Genomic DNA, 19,003 nt, shown 5'->3' with positions numbered 1-19,003 from the left:
TGTGCAGCGACCCAGCAGAGACAATATAAACTTCTTGCCATGGACTCACCAGCTACAAGTGCGTGAAGCTCATCATCGAGGTTTCGTACCCAACGCAGGAAGCAACTAGTACCCTGCAGGTGAACAGAGAGGAGGATTAGCCCTGGTTATTTCTCTTTCAGATCACATATACTGGGGATATCCCTCTATAAATTAGTCATAGAGCACGCAGTACAAATTAAGAGCCTAGTGTGATAAAACCTATAATCCACAGTATCTAAAACATTTCAGTGTTTTAATTAACAGTTCACAGTTACTGTTTCTTTCAAAATCAGAGGGCAGACCATTCTAATTTGAATACCAATCTAATTCCAAAGCTAATCTTGAACTCGTATCATCTTTATTTGCTGTAGTTGTGTAGTGTATTTCCCATGTTGAAGTCTGTTTTCAACTATGCACCAAACACCTCGAGATTTTTCCATACATCCAATAAATGCTGGAACCAGGAAAACACATTAATCTAAAACGTTAGAACTGCATATGATTAAAAGACATAGTGAAACACACAATAACCTGCTTGTTGACATAGACAACAATACACAGTACCCAGCTGTTCAGGCCAGAATGGATGTAAGGAATTGTGCCTTAGGCTGCACTAAAATATATTTCATTTGGGTGGCTGCAGGTTACCAAATGATGGAGATTGTTCCACATCTGCCACATCCTCTGCACTGCTTTTTCAATTGTTTTGGAAATCCATATTTTACCTCCAAATTTTATCCCTGGTAAGTTTCTGTTTGCTTTTAAATGGTCTGAGATCTGTTTAGTAAGGTCCAATCCAGGGTTGATGGCACTGAGACAAGGGAATATAATTGAGTGTGACAGCCTGCCGATGTCTACTTTGAAACATGTGTGCCTGGCTCTCAATCTATCTAATGTGTGCTTTTCATGGAATCAAAGAATAATTCATGCTGCAAGGGACCTCTGGAGATCATCTGGTCCAACCTCCAGCCTGAAGCAGGTTTAATTAGAGTAGGTTGTTCAGGAACTTGTTTAGTGGAGTTCTGAGTATCTCCATGGATGGAGACTACACAGCCTCACTGGGCAACATATTCCAGCTTTTGAGAATGTTATTTCCTTGTATCTCTTCGGAATCTCCTGTATCTCCTGGCTTGTATCCATTGCCTTTCATCCTATCACAGCACATCTCCAATAGGAATAGGTAAACATAAAATCTCCGCTGAGCCTTTTTTCTCCAGCTTAAAACCCAGTTCTCTCAGTTTCTCCTTGCACATTGTATGGTCCAGTCCTCAAATCATCTTGCTGTCCCTCAGGTGTACCCACTCTCAAAAAAGACATTAAACTTTAAAAAAGAAAAGAAGTAATATCTGTGTCCAAAAATGGACAGAGTACCACAGATGTGGGTTTCTCTAGCTATTTTGTAGTGCACATTTTAAATATAAGAATTCCTTGCAAAGCCATTAATACATTGCAATTATCTTAATTAACTTTACTGCTCCAATCAACTTCACTGCTCAAACCTGTAAACCAATTTTAAAAAGAACCAAGCTACAATGGCCAATTTATTTTCTACAAAACCATGTTTGCTGACACTAATTAACAGTAAAGGGAACACAAAATATTAATAGTAAAGCTACTACAATCCTACAACGGCGCTTCAGATGGCTTTTAGGGACATTAATTTTCACTAATTACAGCTACACTGAATAATACAGAATTATCTTAACTTTGCAAAACAAGTGAAAAAGGAGTAGAAAAATGACAGTGATTAAGAACATGAAAGTGCAAGAGCCACTTTGGCACTGCACTATGCAACGTATTCTCCCTCTGGGTGTGTGCTTGGTCACATTCTCTTTTGGCATAAATAAACATAATTTGATTAACTCCAACAATGCTGTATGAAGGCGTATCAGTTCCCAATCTGTCATCTTCTAATGGTGTGAGAGGGTAGATTTCCAAGTGGTAAGTGCAACGTCTCCTCAGCTGCACATGATATATGTTCTGCAATCTCCTGCTATTTAGCGTCAAGTAAGAATTCCAGATATTTGAGCCAAAAAAATCTGCAAATGGCTCCTCTCTGGCAACGCTGCTGCTACTGCGGTCACTACTTGTGTCTGCGCTAAAAGGTTTTTGTGTAACATTTCAAGTCCTATTGAAATCTGAATTCACTTTCTCTGAAGTAATTCCTATCTCCTGATCTTGATACCATGCAGCAAAATCCATCTGATTCATTCAGAAATGACAGAAAAAACACAGGGAATGGAAGACTAGCTTTCTATTTACAACTTGATTACTGCATTACTGTGGAATTTGTCAGTGACATGCTGTAGCAAAGAGGATCATTAATATTAAGCGGTTAGACTTTTTAGCTCTTTGTGATATTCTGAAAAGCGAAATAAAACCCATGGCGTTTGTCATTTCTGCATGTTATCAGCTCACTTTGTATATACTGACGAAAGATCCCAGAAAAGCTCCAAGCTGGAAATTTTCCTTGTTGTAGAAGAGGGAAAGTAGCCGGGATGGTTCTGTAAACAGATGCCGGAAGGTGGATGGAATCCGAAGGCAACACTGGATCAGGTAACCAATGCTAAACATCCTAATGAAGCCCTAGAGAAAAGAAAGAAAGATTATGTGGTAAGAAACAAAAAAAAAAATCTCCAGAAGTACTTATTTTTTACATCGAGCAGTTTAAAACCCACTCTACAGATGCTTAAGTAAAATGCATCCCCAACTTCAAACTCAAGACCAGGTTTTCTTCCCCAGTTCCCCTGTAAAACAGCAAGCGAAATAAAATCATAGACAATTTACCCTCCTTTAATTTCTATGAATATCTGAAAGGCCTCAATGGACAAACTCTATTTCTCTTCTGCTCCAAAATTCCGTTCTTTGAAATAATCCTGCTGACTTCATTTCCAGGTTACTGACCGGCTACTAACCACAAGTGGGTATATAGAGGAAAGTAATGCGGTGGAAAAAAAGAGCACTCCTACCCTTAAATGTCTGGAGAAGGCACTACAGGAGGAAAAAGTCCACAAAAAATAAATTTCAGAAAGTGTGAGAATAAGAAGTTGACCCTGGTGGCTTGGCACGTGCTCACATACTTTCCCACAACCAAAGTGGAGGCCGAGTGATGCTTCAGCAAGAGAAAGGGCGAAACTGGAAGGGAGACTATGCACAGAGCTTCTGAGAAAGGATAACAATGGGTTCCAATGATTTTTTCTTACTACTCCACCTTGGATACAGATCTGCTCTTTGATACCATGTCACAAAACCACACTGATGTTTTCTTTCCAAGTTCTTTTCCCCATTTTCTTATAACTTCCTCCACAGCTTCCTATTATTATTCTTACCCTATGTCTGAACTTCTCTCATCCTTCTGAATAAAATCTATCCACGTTTGGTTGGAAGATGCCTTATCTGAAACTCTCTGTGCACTCACTATTGGCAAATAAGGCAGGCACCCAGTGCTCATGATCTCTGTAGTTCATTTGTCGGAAGATACTCAGGGACACCGAGACAATTCCATTTACAGGGATAACTGGCAGAGGGTTCCATAGAATCATTGAATAGTTTGGGCTGGAAGGGACCTTTAAAGGTCACCACTCCAACCCCTCTGCCATGGGCAGGGACATCTTCAACTAGATCAAGTTGCTAAGAGCCCCGTCCAACCTGACCTTGGATGCTTCTAGGGATGAGGCATCTATCACCTCTCTGGGCAACCTGGGCCACTGTTTCACCAACCTCATTGTAAAAATTTTTTCCTTTATATCTAGTCTAAATTTTTCCTCTTTCAATTTAAAACCATTACTCCTTGTTCTATCGCAACAGGCCCTGCTAAAATGTTTGATTGAGCAACCTTTCAAACTCAAGAAACTCTTAAATGTTTTTGCCTCCTACAGGACTTTATAATGCATCATAAATCTCATAAAATTTTATTGTGTTTAAACATCCAGTAATAAACTTTTCCTGAAGCAATTACTTTCCCTGCTACTCAAGAAGTGGTTTATGAGAATCAAGTAGAATAAAATACATTGTGTCATCCAATGATCCAGTAGCTATGACTGAAAAATTTCCACTTCTTCCTCAGCTACTCTTAAAGGTATGTAAATTCTACATACTGAACAGCTAACGACCCAGTGTTTTCTAATGATGTAATGAAAATGCCTACTGAAAGGTATGTGAGATAGGCAGAGACAGAAATGCACTGTGAAGACCTCAAATAATAATGGAGGTAGAAAACAGCAGAGTATATGCAGGACATTATAATAAACATAAGGGAGTCAAGGAAACTCTACAGAGCCATTTCTCTACGGAGATTTTGAGTTAGGACTCAGATCAGCCAGAAGTAGCAGAGCAAAACCACATATCTGCAAAACTCATTGAGTAAATATTTTTTTTTCCCCTTTAGAGAAATAGATTTCTTAAAGAGTTAAAAACACAGTCAAGATATTGGCTATAACTCAATTTCAGAAAAGCACGTGTCCACATAAACAGAGATCAGTAACACACCAACACTCACACAGTCTCTTGCAATATATTAGGAATTAGTTAGGATATTTAAAATAAATTAGTTAAGATATTTAAAATTTTTTCTGGGTACACAGTAGCCCATGTATCTTCAAGAGACAGAATGCAGAGACTACAATCATCAGAAAATAATCTCCTATTCTTTTTGGTTATCCTAGTCATTAGGTAAGTTGTGAGGGTTGTCATCTGCAGCATCAGCAGAAAAAATGGACAACCAGACTCTAGTGCTGGCTCATGTCTCCTCATTGTAACCAACTGGAATCCACAAGAGGAAAAATACTGTTTGACTGGTTCTGGTAGCTCTTTTCATACATTTACAAACCCAAAGCATTTTAAATATTTAAAATTTGAAGGGAATTCCGATTTTGAATTGGAATTCAGGAGAACGCTTATGCACCATCTCAAATCCTATCAGCTCCAGCACAACTTATATCTGTGTTACACAATGGTATGCTAATATACTGCAGTGTACAAAGAGCATTAATACAACACAAAATGATGTTGTCAATAAATGTATATGAATAAATGTTGTACTAGATCTCTTCTAAATGCTAAATTTAGATTAAATTTAGCATCTTCTAGATGCTAAATTTAAGCATAGCTCTTCTGAGAAAACATTAAATGTATATAAAATTTTGATTTAAAGAAGTTATTTTTGAAGGTAATATATATTAAAAGCATCTGAAGATACTGTAATCCATTTTTGCCGCTCCATATATGAAAAACGGGTAAATTATTAAGTGATTGAGATCTTCTGGAAGCTTACCAACTCCTAAAACAGGCCTAGCAGGTGGTACCACCTGTGCCAACCCAACGGCAGCCAAAAAAAAATCTCTGCACAGTACTCCCCTGCAAAAAAATGCGCTGATCACATCGATAACGGAGGATGAATTATGCCACCGGAGACATAAACAGCTCTTCCTGGGTGCAGCAACTGTGACCAATCTCTCATTACCCCAAGCCCTTAAAATATGGGGAGGGAGGAGCGAGGCCGTCGCCCGGTGCCAGACCCGCGCAGCTGCACGTGCGCCCGGCCCAAGCAGCACATTCCGGGTGCTTTCTCCAGGCTGGAGCCACAAGTGGGCTCAGCACGTGAAGTGCATCACATAGTTCAACAAGTTCCTTGCTCGCTAGTCCATTTTTTTTCCCACACGTTTTATGTTATTCATTCGCTCCAGCTCATCTGAAAGACCAGGGAACTTTAACCCCGCCACCACCCCGTCCTAAATTAAGAAAATCTGTTTCCAGGCTTGTCACATTTTCAATAGAAGGAGAATGAGTAACAGGCTCCTTTCTCACTTCCTAAGTATATGCTTTTTTCTGACTAAAGACATTTACCCTGTCTTTGCCAGAGTTTGTCAATCTAACTTTTTCTGCACTTACTTTAATACAATATGAGATGCAATTATCTTCATAGTGTTTACAGCATCTATGCCTTGGGCCATGTTTGCACCTGCAAAAAGCACAATGAAACACATATTAACTCGTAGCTGTTTTCAGCGTCATCGACAGGAGACTTCATAAATTTTTCTTGCCTAAAAATACATAAAGTGCTATTTTCCCACCACTCATTCTCCCCATTACCCATTGAAGGGCACTGAACTTTTATGATGCCATAAAAGGACAATAAAAACCAACAATACTTTAGTTGTACAGCAAGAAGTGTCTGCACGCTTATTTGGATCCAACCTCTTGCCTTGCTATACACTAAATACAAAATTAAAGAACGAATTTTCTGCTGTGGCCAACAAGGAGAAGTGATGTGACCCTTCCTGGTCTGTCTCTACTCTGTGGTTCTAGAAGGATATTTGGCCAAGCATCTGTTATCTGCGTCCTTACAACTTTCTTACCATCATAAGATTCATTGGAGGGCAACACAGAACATACAAATGCACAGAGATACCCTGTGAGACTTCTCTCAATTACAAGCCTTTCACTTCTGGGCTATTACTTCTGCTGTCTTGATTTTTATGTAGCTCTTACTTCAGCCTGAGAATTTGACCTTGAGCGTTTAAAAGAGACGGGCATGGGATGGTGGGACATGTGGATTGTACAGTTGTTAGCCCTGCATTATGCAGAATTAAAAGAAGTAATGTCATACCAGGTCTGAGCATTATATTTTGCTATAGCCAAGTATTTAAGTTTTAATGCAGAATAAATTACACAATTTATATCCTGTGCCAAATATCTTGGAAGTTTTGAATCGTGCACTATAAAGTCTAATGGCTATAAATCATCTGTGAGGTCAGTTTATGTAGCAAAAATTGTAATGAGAATGTGATCAGGTTACAGGCATTTAGACTCAATTATATTGAAAAGAACCATATGGAAGAGAAACCTGTGAGAGCGCTAGGACTGAAAACTGAAAGTTTTCTGAATGTCTGGGTCAGGAGTTTCCAAACTTTAAAGAAAAAATGCTCTTCTCCATCCATAGTCCCTTGATCCTTGTATTTAATGAATAGCAGAAGAGCTATGAACTCTATCTAGCAAACTGAATAAGGGGTATTAAAGGCAAAATAGGTATAAGCAATCAGCTAAAAGAATCTGCATATGGCTGGAGCTGTCTTCTCCTTGTAGGTCTTTTGTGGTCTAATACAGTTGTGCTTGAGAAGCCACTGCTGATTTCCCTCATATTTTTCAATTAAAAACCACAGCAAATCATAGGAAGTCACCATGGGATGCAGGTCACTTCATTTCTATTCATCATCTGAGCAAATAAGCTAAGCCACTACTCTGAGAACACAGTGCACTTGGAAGACTCATTTTCTCTCCTACATGTCAGCAGGTAAAGATCTGGTCACAAAACTACTTCTGGAGAAGTCAATGGGAGTCAAGATTCATAGGTATGGTATGAACAGACCCCTAGTTCATTTTTTATTCCATCCTCCCTGTAAATGGATGACTCCTTGTGGTACCCAATGTGCCTGAAATGGACAAATCAAGCACAGCAGAAGTCCATCATCTGAACATATTAGCCTGAAAAGCTACCTGATGTCACTTCTTTAAGCTCATGCTAAAGGACAATAAATCGGATCCCGCAGAGCGGGAGGGAACCTCTCTTATCCAGGTTCAGATCTCTAGATCTGACCTTGTGAAAAACTGTTTTAGACCCACTCTTTGCTTTGCTATTTCCTATTTTCTGACAGAGGGAGCCAGGCCAGGTGCTACAGATCCTGTTTTTAGGCACTTCTCCTTTATCAATACAGGGATGTAGGTCACCAAAAAGTGACCTAAGTAAGGTCTGCTGCTGTGCAATTTACCCTCCTTAATATCACCACTACCACCTGCAGATCCATGCCATGAGCTGGTTTTACTGAAAACCGCAGAAAAAACAACCACCATTCTGCCACTCAGAACTGACTGAACTTACTCTCCCTCATTAGACAGAAGTCATTGCTATGACATACAGGTCCTAAATTTTACTTTCATTTATAGTTCATCATTTATCACCGCTAACTACCCAGTGAAAATGAAATGCAAACCACTTAAATGCAAAGTAAAAGTATGATAAAGCATTGTCAAATACAATGTAACAAACTATTAAAATCAGATGAATCAGAATTATTCAGTTTGGATTGTTTTTCTTTTGTGTTCTTCAACTCACACTTTGTCCATGAGCTTTTTTGTTAGAGCCAGTATCTTCATCGGCTGCGATATTTTTTCACAGTGCTTAATCTTTCTATCTATTTTTGAAAATGCTGCTTCAGGTGAAAACGAATGAGTGGGGATTTCTTCTTTCCCTACAATGAACCTGAAAGAAGAAAACAAAACAGAACAAAACAACAATTACATAAATAACTCAAAGAAATACATGAAGTCCAACATAAGTCTCTAGGTCTTAAGACAAGCTCAAAGCTACCCACAGGTCTGCAAAAGAAAACGCATCCTATACAGCTGCCAAACCTTGTGACTCTTTGAAAAAGATCACTCCACCAACATATATTTAAACTTTGGATAATGGTCACAATTGCTGTCAGGAATTCTTTAAAACTAGGAACAAAAACATTACTGGGGGAGTCCATCTCTCATATAAAGCAAGAACACCAAACAAGAAAATAAAAAGGCACATGAAATATCTCAATTCTCTCCAGCAAAATGGGGGTTACATAAAGGTTGATGATTACTATAATATTTTTATAAAATATCTATTTTGTAAAATCTTCAAAATGTTTTTGCTCCCACCAAGAGCATCAGCTTTGTTTTGCTTGGCTTCATCTTCAGCCCTCTTTCTTCACCCAGAAGTTGATACTGTCAATATATGTGTTCATCTTCAGTGTAGAATTACTGTATATCAAGGGCAGAGGAGGTCATAACGGCAAGATGTCTCCTAACACTTTGCACTTCAATCCAAATTACACTGTACCGTGGCAGCCTTGCTGAGGGTGATGAAGGCATAAAGCCTTTGTTATTTGGTATGTGACTGAAACTCCAGGAAAACTGGTGATTTCAGAAAGTACCATTTCTTCAATACTGCCACAGGAGCATTTAATAGTCCAGAAATCTGGATTATAGACTTGAATTATTTAACTATTAGCACCTTATATCAAATTCCACAGCTGTTTCATAGCTACAAACTCTACAAAATGTTTTCCACTACCAACAAGTCTGTCCTGCTTGACTTCAGCTCTTCTCTTCACCTGTGCGTTGAGACTGTCCATGCACTGAGGGACAGACAGGCAGCAGAGTATATAAAGGACAGATAAGAATAAAGTGTCTTTGTACTGCTGACAGGAGACATGAAGATGGGAGAACTTTGCATAACTACACAAATGAGTGAGTAACACCAGAGGGTCCCATGGCAAAGTAAATTCTAGGAGAGCCTGGACCACTAGGGCAGACACAAGGTATAGTGGGACGTTTAGGATCTCTCAAATCAATGTCTATGTGTCCATGTTGTATTTAGATGCTGGTCACAGAACTACTGTTGTATTCATTCAACGTTGTGTAAATACAGCAAATAAACTCCAGGTCAAAACACAGCAGCTATTTGCTTCCAGAAGAATATTGGGAACCATGAATCCCAGTTTTAGAAAGAGAAAAGATTAACGTCCCTTCAAAAACATGCAACCATATGCCTGTGTTTCCTTTCAATAATGGTCCCAAATATGAAAAGATTCCTATCTTGCCAGTGTATTATGCCTTCTTCAAAATATGCTGTATACCCCAAAAGTTGGAAAAGGTTTACAACAGCATGATTTTTCTCAGGAACACCCTTTTCATACAATGCAGCTGCCACTATACACAATTCCTCAAAATCTTCGCTTTAAACTATGTACTCAGAGAAACTTTACTTACTTTAGTGCAGAGTATGTAAATCCTTTCAAGCCGTCTTTGCACCTGAAACATAAAAACAACAGTTTTTTTCTCTAACGGGCTGCTTGCAATACAATATAAAGTGTTACGGATTAAATATTACGTAGAAGGGCTGCAGATAAACACCAGCTTCTCAGTAACAGAAACCAGCAGGTCTGTACCAATTCTGTGGCTATCCCCGACTTCACAGTTGTCACCACGGCCTTGGGACATCTCAGAAACAAAGGGTACAGCACGCAAATGCTAGTGCTTCTCCCTTTTATCCAAACCAAGAGCGGAGAAATTTTTAAAGGATGGTGACAGAACCGCTGGGGTGACAACGGAAGATTTCATATGACCAAGGAATTGTTGCTTTATGGAACAGAAGTCCTGATGAGTTTTATTAAACATAAATGTTACTGCAAAGAAAGAAAGGAGGGTTGGGCCTTGATAAAATACCCACCTTCTGCTGCAGGAAACAGTTATTTTGACTTTGAGATAAATTGTTCTACTTTGCCCAGTGCTGATCTCTGCAGCTCCTTACTTTAAGAAGACTCTCAATCTGAAAGTCTGTTTTTTTCAATTATATACTGGTTTTTCTGATTCTGAGCTTGATTGTATACATCCTTCCTTACTTGTGTGAATAACGATCACAGTAAAAAGTCAATAATTGGCTGTGAAAGATTTACGTTATTGACTTTTTTCTGTCCAGGGTTCAACAAAAGGAGCTGAAGCTTGGAGCCGCTACAGGTGCTTCCTGGAAGCTTCTCAGTGTCATGTTGGTAGCAAAGCAAAGAGCAGATACTTGGGTTTTCCTCCCCTTTTCTGTTTATAGAATTGCATGTGGAATGCAATTTGGCCAATTTTTCCCTGGAAAGACTGTGCCTGAACCCTCCTGAGAGATGTGACACCATCTCCCAGAAGGCACCATGTGTGGTCAACAAGTGCTACTGAGGGCTGGATACACACAGACGGTAGGAAGGACATAGCAAGATGAAAGATGTTCACAGATCGAGAAAATCTTGCGTTGTCCTGGCAGGTGAGTGCCTAGTGGGGTGCTGGTAAGATGTCACAGCATTAAACACTCCTGGGAAACTCTTCCCAAGGGTATGGCCTTCAACGCATGTGTTTCCAAGGACTTGGTTTTGTCACCAAGTGCACAGAGCTAAATAAGTACCAGGCACAGCTACACACTGCACCAGAAAATTCATCCTAAAGAGTTTCTCTTTTATAATGACTGCACCTAAAATACTGGTCACGTACAGACAATCTATAGGGGTACAAGGTAAACACACACAAATAAAATTGCTCACTGTATCTTTACTTAATACAGAACTTTGTAAACATTTTACTTTTTATGATTCTTTACATATAGAATTCACAAGCTGAAAATTATCATAGTGCTTTTACAGAAAGACAGACCAAAAGATGGATTGAAACAACTGGTGAGTGATGGATAGAATTCTATGAATGAAATCAGCTTTGCCCAGAGATCACAGCGAATCACTGGCAGAACTGCATCCAGAGCCCAAATGCACAGGGTTTACATAAACCCAGTCAATCCACAGAACCATGGTCCAATATCACCAGTTTGACTTTAAACCTCCAACTGACTCCAAGTTAAATGCCCTTTGAGCTAAGGGAGTTTGCCTGCAAGCTGCCAACTCCTGAATAGGGCCTTAGTTTCTACTTCTTCTTTCCAGTAAATTAAAACCATACATGACCTGAAATGTAAACATGCATATAAGAGTTTCTAGAGTAATACTGAAACAAAAAAGTAACTACAGCATGAGCATAATGATGGTTTTGCCTTAATCACTCCAATTCACTTTAAGTAGCAAGTGTTCAATTATTCCTTTACTGCGCCACCAGATGTCCCTACCCAACTAGTGCTCAGCCTGACCTGCCCTGGCTGATGCCATCCTGCAATTCATTTGCTTTAAACACTCCTCACAGAAGCCACTGGTCAAACCCCTTCTTCAATAGTATTGAAAATCAGAAGACAACAGAACCATTGCAAGAGAAAACAACACTCCAACCCCCTCCTCATTACTCCAAGAAACATGAAAAAGATTTCTCATGCCTATTTAAATTACATGATTAAAACCAATTCTATGCAATAAGTATTTGGTATATTGAAACTTTATTAGTTATTCTTATTATTATTTTATTAGTTATTCTATATAATTATAGAGCTACAGCTATGAATTCCCTTGCAAAATGCACCGAAGTTAAATGCATAGTTCAATATGGAAGTAACAATAAAGGTACCATTCCGCTTTTTCCCCACTAACTTCCAAATTTTTTTAATTATAACACAGTATAAAAGTGCTATTTATGTTCTTAAATAGGACTTAATTCATGCTGCTTGCTGTCTAAAATTTCTTCCATAAAATCCTTATACAAACTAACAGGCGTGTGAGAATATTGCACATGAGAGGCTTTCAAAACCAGGAGCCCTAGAGAAACAATACTTTCAATCCAAAGTAATTTGCACTGTAACTTTTCTGTCTCTGACGCGATAATTTTGCTCGTACAAATGAAGCAGTGACCAACAGCAAAACTGGTAATCTAATATTTGGCTTTAAGTCATTAATTCAGCATATTAAAGGCTTCAGAATACGGGCCTAGAGATTGAAATTGCTTTATTTATTCACTCACTAGGTACATAACGCCAGCAGCAAAACCAAAAAAAACCCCTCACACTGACTCCAAAAATGCTTCTTTTCAGGGGGACAACAAAACCCCACGCAGGGACAGTGAGGAGACGTCACAAATTCAGCCACCGGCCTCGACGGTGACGGCTGGGGTCCAACGCGAGCTGCACATGGCATGTTTCATGAACATCTGGCCGCTAATAACTGAACTAAGACTAATGATTTGCTTCATACAGCCACTAATTGGTAGTAATAATGCCACCGCTAATTGGTAATAATAACTTTTCTTCAATGCTTCGTTGCTCAAGGGGTGAAAAAAGCCTGCACTCTGCTGCTGACCCCCGCGAGCCATTCGAGCTGCAAATGAGCACAGTAAAAGGAATTACATGTGCCCAGCGTTGCAAATATCCCCAAGATGGGAGAAATCTCAAGAGCATATTGCAAGTTTGGTTTTGGGGTATTATTCAACCTGGAAGGTCTGAGACAACAGATGAGTTGTATGTCCTTAGAGGTATTTGGTGTAGCTCATCTCTGCTACCATTCCCCCCACCCCAGGAAGCAAATCCCAAGTGCAATGCCCAGTGAGCACTAATTTAAAGGGCACATAATTTGGTTACATTTTCCCATCTGAGGGGAATCTGTCCCTGGTACAAAGCCATTGGCACCAGCGATGCTGCCAGCTGTCCCCGTTGGGCACCATGTACCTGATCACACAGCAGAAGTACTTCACTCCAGCTTGGCTTTGGCCAGAGCCATGGTTGGAGCCAGAGGAGAAGAATAACCCAGGAATCAAAGAGCCATAGCAACAAATCTGGGCTCTCCAAATTCCCCTGCTGGGAGAATTCTGGCACACAAGCAAATAGGGTCAATTTTAATCCTGCATATTTATAAGATAAATTTAACTTACAGCCACGCACATTTATTTTTTCATAAAGAAAACAGCAAAAGTGGAATAGGGCCAAGGCTTGATACTAACTATACTTCCTCGAGTAGACACAAACTAACTCTTAATTATTTACGTTTGTGTATGTGAAGGGGTGCTGTACGTGAGCTTACACCACTCTCCCTCCATCCTGTGGGAAGGGGAAGTCCCCACACTGAACTGTAAGGCTGGAAGCCAGCAATTAGGTTTTGGGGTTTTTTATTAGTATGCCTTCTCATAAATCTTCTAAAGATCTTCTGCGTGACCAACTGATGTACCTTGTGCAAGAAACTTTCTGAGGAAAGAAGTCACTTTTCACCCAGGGAACTGGTGAGGCGAAAGCGGCTCATGGCAACAACATATGCCATGTTTAACAACATCCCTATATTGCTTATGTTCTCCTTCAGGGTAAGGGTAATTAGAAACTCCTCTATGCAGAGTTCTCATTATGGCCACGTGGGAGGGAAACGCGGCAAGCAGAAGACTTGTTGACATATTACTACCGCATGTCTGTCCGTAAAGAGTGGCCGGGGGGGACCACGTTTCTGAGATGAGGTGTCTTGTTTTATGGGGGAGGGAGGATGACAGTGATGAAATGTGACCGTGTCTGAACACGTCAGCTACATCCCTGGCTATTAAATCCCTTGCTATAAGGAATTAAAGGCTATCTGCGCTCCTCTGTGAGCTGTGCTGAACTCTAGAGGATAATCCATTTTCTGTTGTAAGCTACTTAGAGAGGTTACTATACCTTCCTCCTGTTTTTCTATCCTTCGTTCCTCATCTTCTCCCCACTGTTAACACTCAGCAGCAGGTGCCATTTTTCTGAGATGTAGCTGTATCCATTTCTCTTCTTCCTTTTCCATCTCCTCTTTTGTTCTTTCTTCCTGCAAGTCAAACTCCTGTTTTATATTTCCCCTCAGCTGTCCTCTAAATGTTATTCTCAAAAGCTCATTTCTTTTTCTTAAAAAGAAAGAATCCATCAGCACCTTTTCCATACCTCCTCATGGTTGGACACTTTCCACCATGCTAATCAAGTGGATTGTGACTAAGGGATTGAAAGTGCAGAATAAGAACCACCAAAATACAGGATTATAAAGAAATTCAAGACTCAGGGACACATGCTTAATCATTCTGAATCAGAGAAATGGAAGAATTAGTTCAAGCTCAGTTCCAAATTGTTTTGAGACTAATTTGTTTATGTGGTGACTGTAACATAAAATCACATTTTGGCAATATTAATTTTCCAAAAGGTTCTTGGAGCCAAGAACAATTGCAAACCAGAAAGACCTTCCTCATTGACGTAACTATGCAGAAAAAAAGTTACTTTAGAATTGAGTGGTTTATATATCTGGATATAAAGTACGAGCTAACACAGTCAAGTCTGATAAGACAAAGGTAACTGAAACCAAAGTCGTTCAGAAATGTGTATCACTAGTATTTTTCCTAATGGAAGAACACACATTTTCATTATTAAAGGGAAAATATGACTTCCAAAAAGTATGATCAGTCATGCCACAAAATCTATTTTGACTTGTCATTACTTAATTGTGAACTTTCCAACTATCTGACAGTATCTAGATTCTTCTCGGTGACAAAAGAAGCACATGATTATTGTGCTAATCCCAACGCCAAAATCCACCAAGCTGTTGGTGATTTATGATGGGGCTGCAAAAAAACCATTTTGTTCCTCATTTAGATAAATCTATGGGAAACTGGATCCTAAAAATCTTTGTAGATATGGTCATATAATAGTCTCCTGACTTCAGGAACTACTTATGACTTTCACAACAGCTTAAAAAACCAAATACTCTGCTTATACACAAGAGATCAAAACGCAGAAATTTTCTGTTGTAGATGGTCAAGTTTCTAGAACATGGGAGATTTAACAAGATTTTTTTGCTTTTTCTTCTGTAATTATGGCGATTTCAACTAATCACCTTCATTTGTATCTTATAAAGGCATTAAACTTGCACATCTCACAAAGATAACTCAACCCAAAAAGAATATCCATATTTCAAACTAAGTTGTGGTCCCTTGTGTAGATGTGCAGACATTTTTGTCCTTCCATCCAGATGGAAACACATCTCTTGGAGACACCAAACAATCATCATATCAAGGCACCTGGAAATGCAGAGAGCAAAAATAATCTGTTCCATGCTCCATATCCCAACTTCTCCCAGATGATGCAGGAGCAGGAATAACCATCCACTTTCCTTTTTTCCTCCCCTTTGCCACAACTCAGATGAAAAAAATGATGCAAAATCTTCTCTTCCCCTTCTCTCAGCAAGGGTCAGGAAGGAGGCCCCATCCTGTTGGACCACATCACTGAGAGGGTGGTCAGACACTGGAACAGCCTGCCCAGGGAGGTGGTAGAGTCACCATCCCTGGAGGTATTTAAGAAACATGTAGACATGGCTCTTCAGGGCATGCTCTAGTGCCCAAGATTGTTGGTTTGGGGGTGGGTGTGATGTGGTGGGGTGTTGTGTGTGATGTTGTTTTCTGTTTTTGTTTTTGTTTTTTTTTTTTGTGGTTGGACTCGATGATCTCAGAGGTCCCTTCCAACCATGATGATTCTGTGATCCTGCGTGATAACCCCAGGAGAACCAGTGACAGCTACAGGCAGAGAACATGTCACCATTGCACTCGGAGCTGCCTCCTGCCAGACTCAACAGGATCATGAGGCACAACCTGCGACTTGTGCCAAGGAAATCCAGAGGCAAATTTAAGGGAAAAAACGATTTACACTCAGATTCTCTCTCTTTTGAATTTCCCCTTTTCTGGATTAAACATTTTTCTTCATTCTATCTTTCCTCACAGGTTTTACCTTTTCAATCCTGGACTATGAAAAGAATTACAAGGAGCAATTACAACAACAACAAAAAAATCTAACCTTGCACCCCATGGACAACACGTCGCTTTCAGAAATCAGATTAAAAACAACAAAAGTCAGAAGAGTTGTAGCAGAAACTTTTACAAAAATTACACGTCAAACTATTAAATGTGCAATGCAGCTGGGAACAAAATGCAATGAAAACTCTCATTGCTTGTGTTTCCAAATCAGATTGATAGTTTAACATTTGTGTGTTTAAATAAAAAGCGAAAGAATGTATCCATGACATTTCTTTTAGCTGTGCTTGAAGCATAAAACGATCTTTTGAAAAGGCTGCGTTCGATTAACTATTACATGCAGCGAATATCAAACTAAGTTAGAAAAAAAGTAAATGAACAAAGAAAGAACAAGTAGGGACCACATTCAAGGAGAGGGGTGAAAGAAGCACAGTAGAGGATGTACATTATTTTTCTCTAGACCTATATTGAATGCATCATTTACAATACTTGGAAAGAGAGGGTGAATGGAGATGACAAACAGTGTTGTCAACAGTGAACTAGGGTCCCATTAAGCTTTTATGTAAATCCAGGGAATTACATTTCTGAAGAAAAATTCTTTAATTCTGGCAAGACTGTGACATTGCAATTGAAAAGAAAGCTGTTTATACCAAAGTTAAATTACAACACTGGATTCAGGGTTGTAAACCAAAGCTGTTATCAATCAACACTTCACATCCGATTGCCAATCTAGTTTTATGTGTTATTGCCAACTATGAAATCAGATTTCTAGCGATGTTAATTATCCTGCTACTTACAAGGCTTTCATTTCTTCAGTGATTAGCGCTTCCTGAAATGTGCTTTTTTGAGTGAATGAAATTGCTCTTAAGAAATTTTAAAAACAAAGAAAAAAATATTTTTTTTTCATTATTTGAGGTGGATGCAGCTTTTCCATGCCTTTGTGCAGCCCCTCCATGCCTCCGGCTGTGGGCACAGGAGAAGCAACTGAGTCACTCCTACGGCCACGTTTCCTTCTCAGAACCCTTCGTCAAAGCCCCTGCCTCACACAGCTAATAGAAGAAGCCAACATCAATTAGAAGAGCTGACTAAACAATGATGTTAAGGATTGATCTGCTTAATTCAATCAGTTTGTTGAATTTTGAAAAGTGATGTCATTTTTCCACTACCCAATTTTAATCTTTTTCTTACAAGCTTTTTGTCAAAAAAAAGTCAACTTCTGCTACAGCAGAATCCAAGTGCTCCCTCTAAACCAGGAACAGAACAAAAATAGGAAATGGCAAAAAAAAATCCCGGAAGGCATGAAAATGGGAAGTCAAATTGCCTCTAGGGGCCGGAGGAACCAGGGAAACGTACCTCGAGGTGCGCACAAAACCACGTCCGCCCCCGCGGCCGAGGCTGCACCGATGTCATTTCATTGTTGTTAGAACAATGAGAACAGTCGGTTTGTCACCACAGGGACACGCTGTTATGAGATTAAAAAATGAATTTTCTTAAATTCATACCAGGTCTGGCTCAGGTTAGATAATGGTGGCATCGGCACCATTAATAATTCTGTGTTACACTGTGACCTGTGCTAAATTTATCTACCGCCAGATTCCCTTCTGGCTTTTTCTACTGTCTCTTTGCAACTGGGAAAAAAAATAAATAATAAAAAAGAAGCTAAGCTTGTTGTAGTTGTTTTCCATAAACATACTTCATGCTGTTAGCAGGTGATTCAAAATTTCAGTGAGCAAAACCTCTCTCACAGAGATTGATTAATTGATTCAAGTTACAACATTTGCTTTCCCCAGACAAAGCATAATTAGATTTGAGGGAAATGTTTGGCAGTTTACTTTGTTTCTATTTGGGGAAAATGTGATTATAAGAAGATGATCCATTTATATATTCATATCATATTATCCGTATCTCTGATGTTTAATAAAATGGACATATATAATCAGAATAAACTTATAATGAAATGAAAAACTATGAAAAGATTTTATAAAAGAAATTAACAATCATTCTGAATATGCCCAGGCCATTGCCAAGTTAGGTTACAGAGTGAGGTGACACACGCCATTTAGATCAGTGAGATATTATTTGAAATGACTTGGAAGTGAGATTTTTGCTCTTACTGAAAAATATTCTTAATTGTCTATAATGCAGAACATTGCCAAAACCATCAAGGCTGTAACAACTAGTGATTGAGGAATATGGATTAGGACAGCTTCAGTTTGTTGCTACACCCAAGCAAAGCTTGTTGAAAGTTAAAACTTTTATTTCTGGCTTTATAGTATTTCTTTGTGATGGCTGCCCCCACGCAGATTTACCTACTTATATCTGGAGTTTACACACACATCTCCAGCACGACTCTGTGCTGTGTAGACATGCCTCTGAGGTTCATGAGTATCATACGAAGTCTTGAAAACACATTAAAATCTCAAAACTGGGCTCAAAGAACCACAGGGTGAATCAAGTATTTGTGCACAGCCTCGGAAAACACTATTTTGAGAACTAAACTTCAGTTCTACCACAGCAATTCACTCCCGAGTAACTCCCTTGCTGGCTTATACCGTAGCAAGGGACCAGACTACATTCTAACATAGTTCTATTTTAAATTGCTACAGTGCTGTTCAAATAGATCATAATTTTAGTGCTGCACATCCCAGTGCAGTATTTGAAATAGAAAGCTGCCTCACCATTACAAAAAAAAAAAAAAAAAAAAAAAAGAAGTTGAGAGACTGGTCATGAAATTTGGGGTGATATAACACAGAGCCCC

At 39.3% G+C, this 19,003-nt stretch overlaps 1 protein-coding gene across 1 annotated transcript in view; it reads right to left on the bottom strand.

Annotated features, from left to right (window-relative positions):
- TMEM135 (transmembrane protein 135) overlaps positions 1-19,003 on the bottom strand; it is a 167,962-nt gene that overhangs the window by 8,373 nt on the left and 140,586 nt on the right. Inside the window, exons 7-11 of the mRNA XM_014958255.1 lie at positions 9,823-9,864; positions 8,132-8,278; positions 5,911-5,980; positions 2,440-2,607; positions 50-113 (exon numbers count right to left, since the gene is read on the bottom strand). Of these exons, the coding sequence (XP_014813741.1) occupies positions 50-113; positions 2,440-2,607; positions 5,911-5,980; positions 8,132-8,278; positions 9,823-9,864 (491 nt within the window). The remainder of the gene's footprint in view (positions 1-49; positions 114-2,439; positions 2,608-5,910; positions 5,981-8,131; positions 8,279-9,822; positions 9,865-19,003) is intronic.

The sequence above is a fragment of the Calidris pugnax genome, unplaced genomic scaffold (assembly GCF_001431845.1).
Source record: "Calidris pugnax isolate Ruff unplaced genomic scaffold, ASM143184v1 scaffold252, whole genome shotgun sequence".
In the NCBI taxonomy this organism is placed as follows: Eukaryota; Metazoa; Chordata; class Aves; order Charadriiformes; family Scolopacidae; genus Calidris; species Calidris pugnax.
The sequence above is the reverse complement of the archived record's forward strand: the minus strand, read 5'-3'. Positions and strand labels throughout refer to the sequence as shown.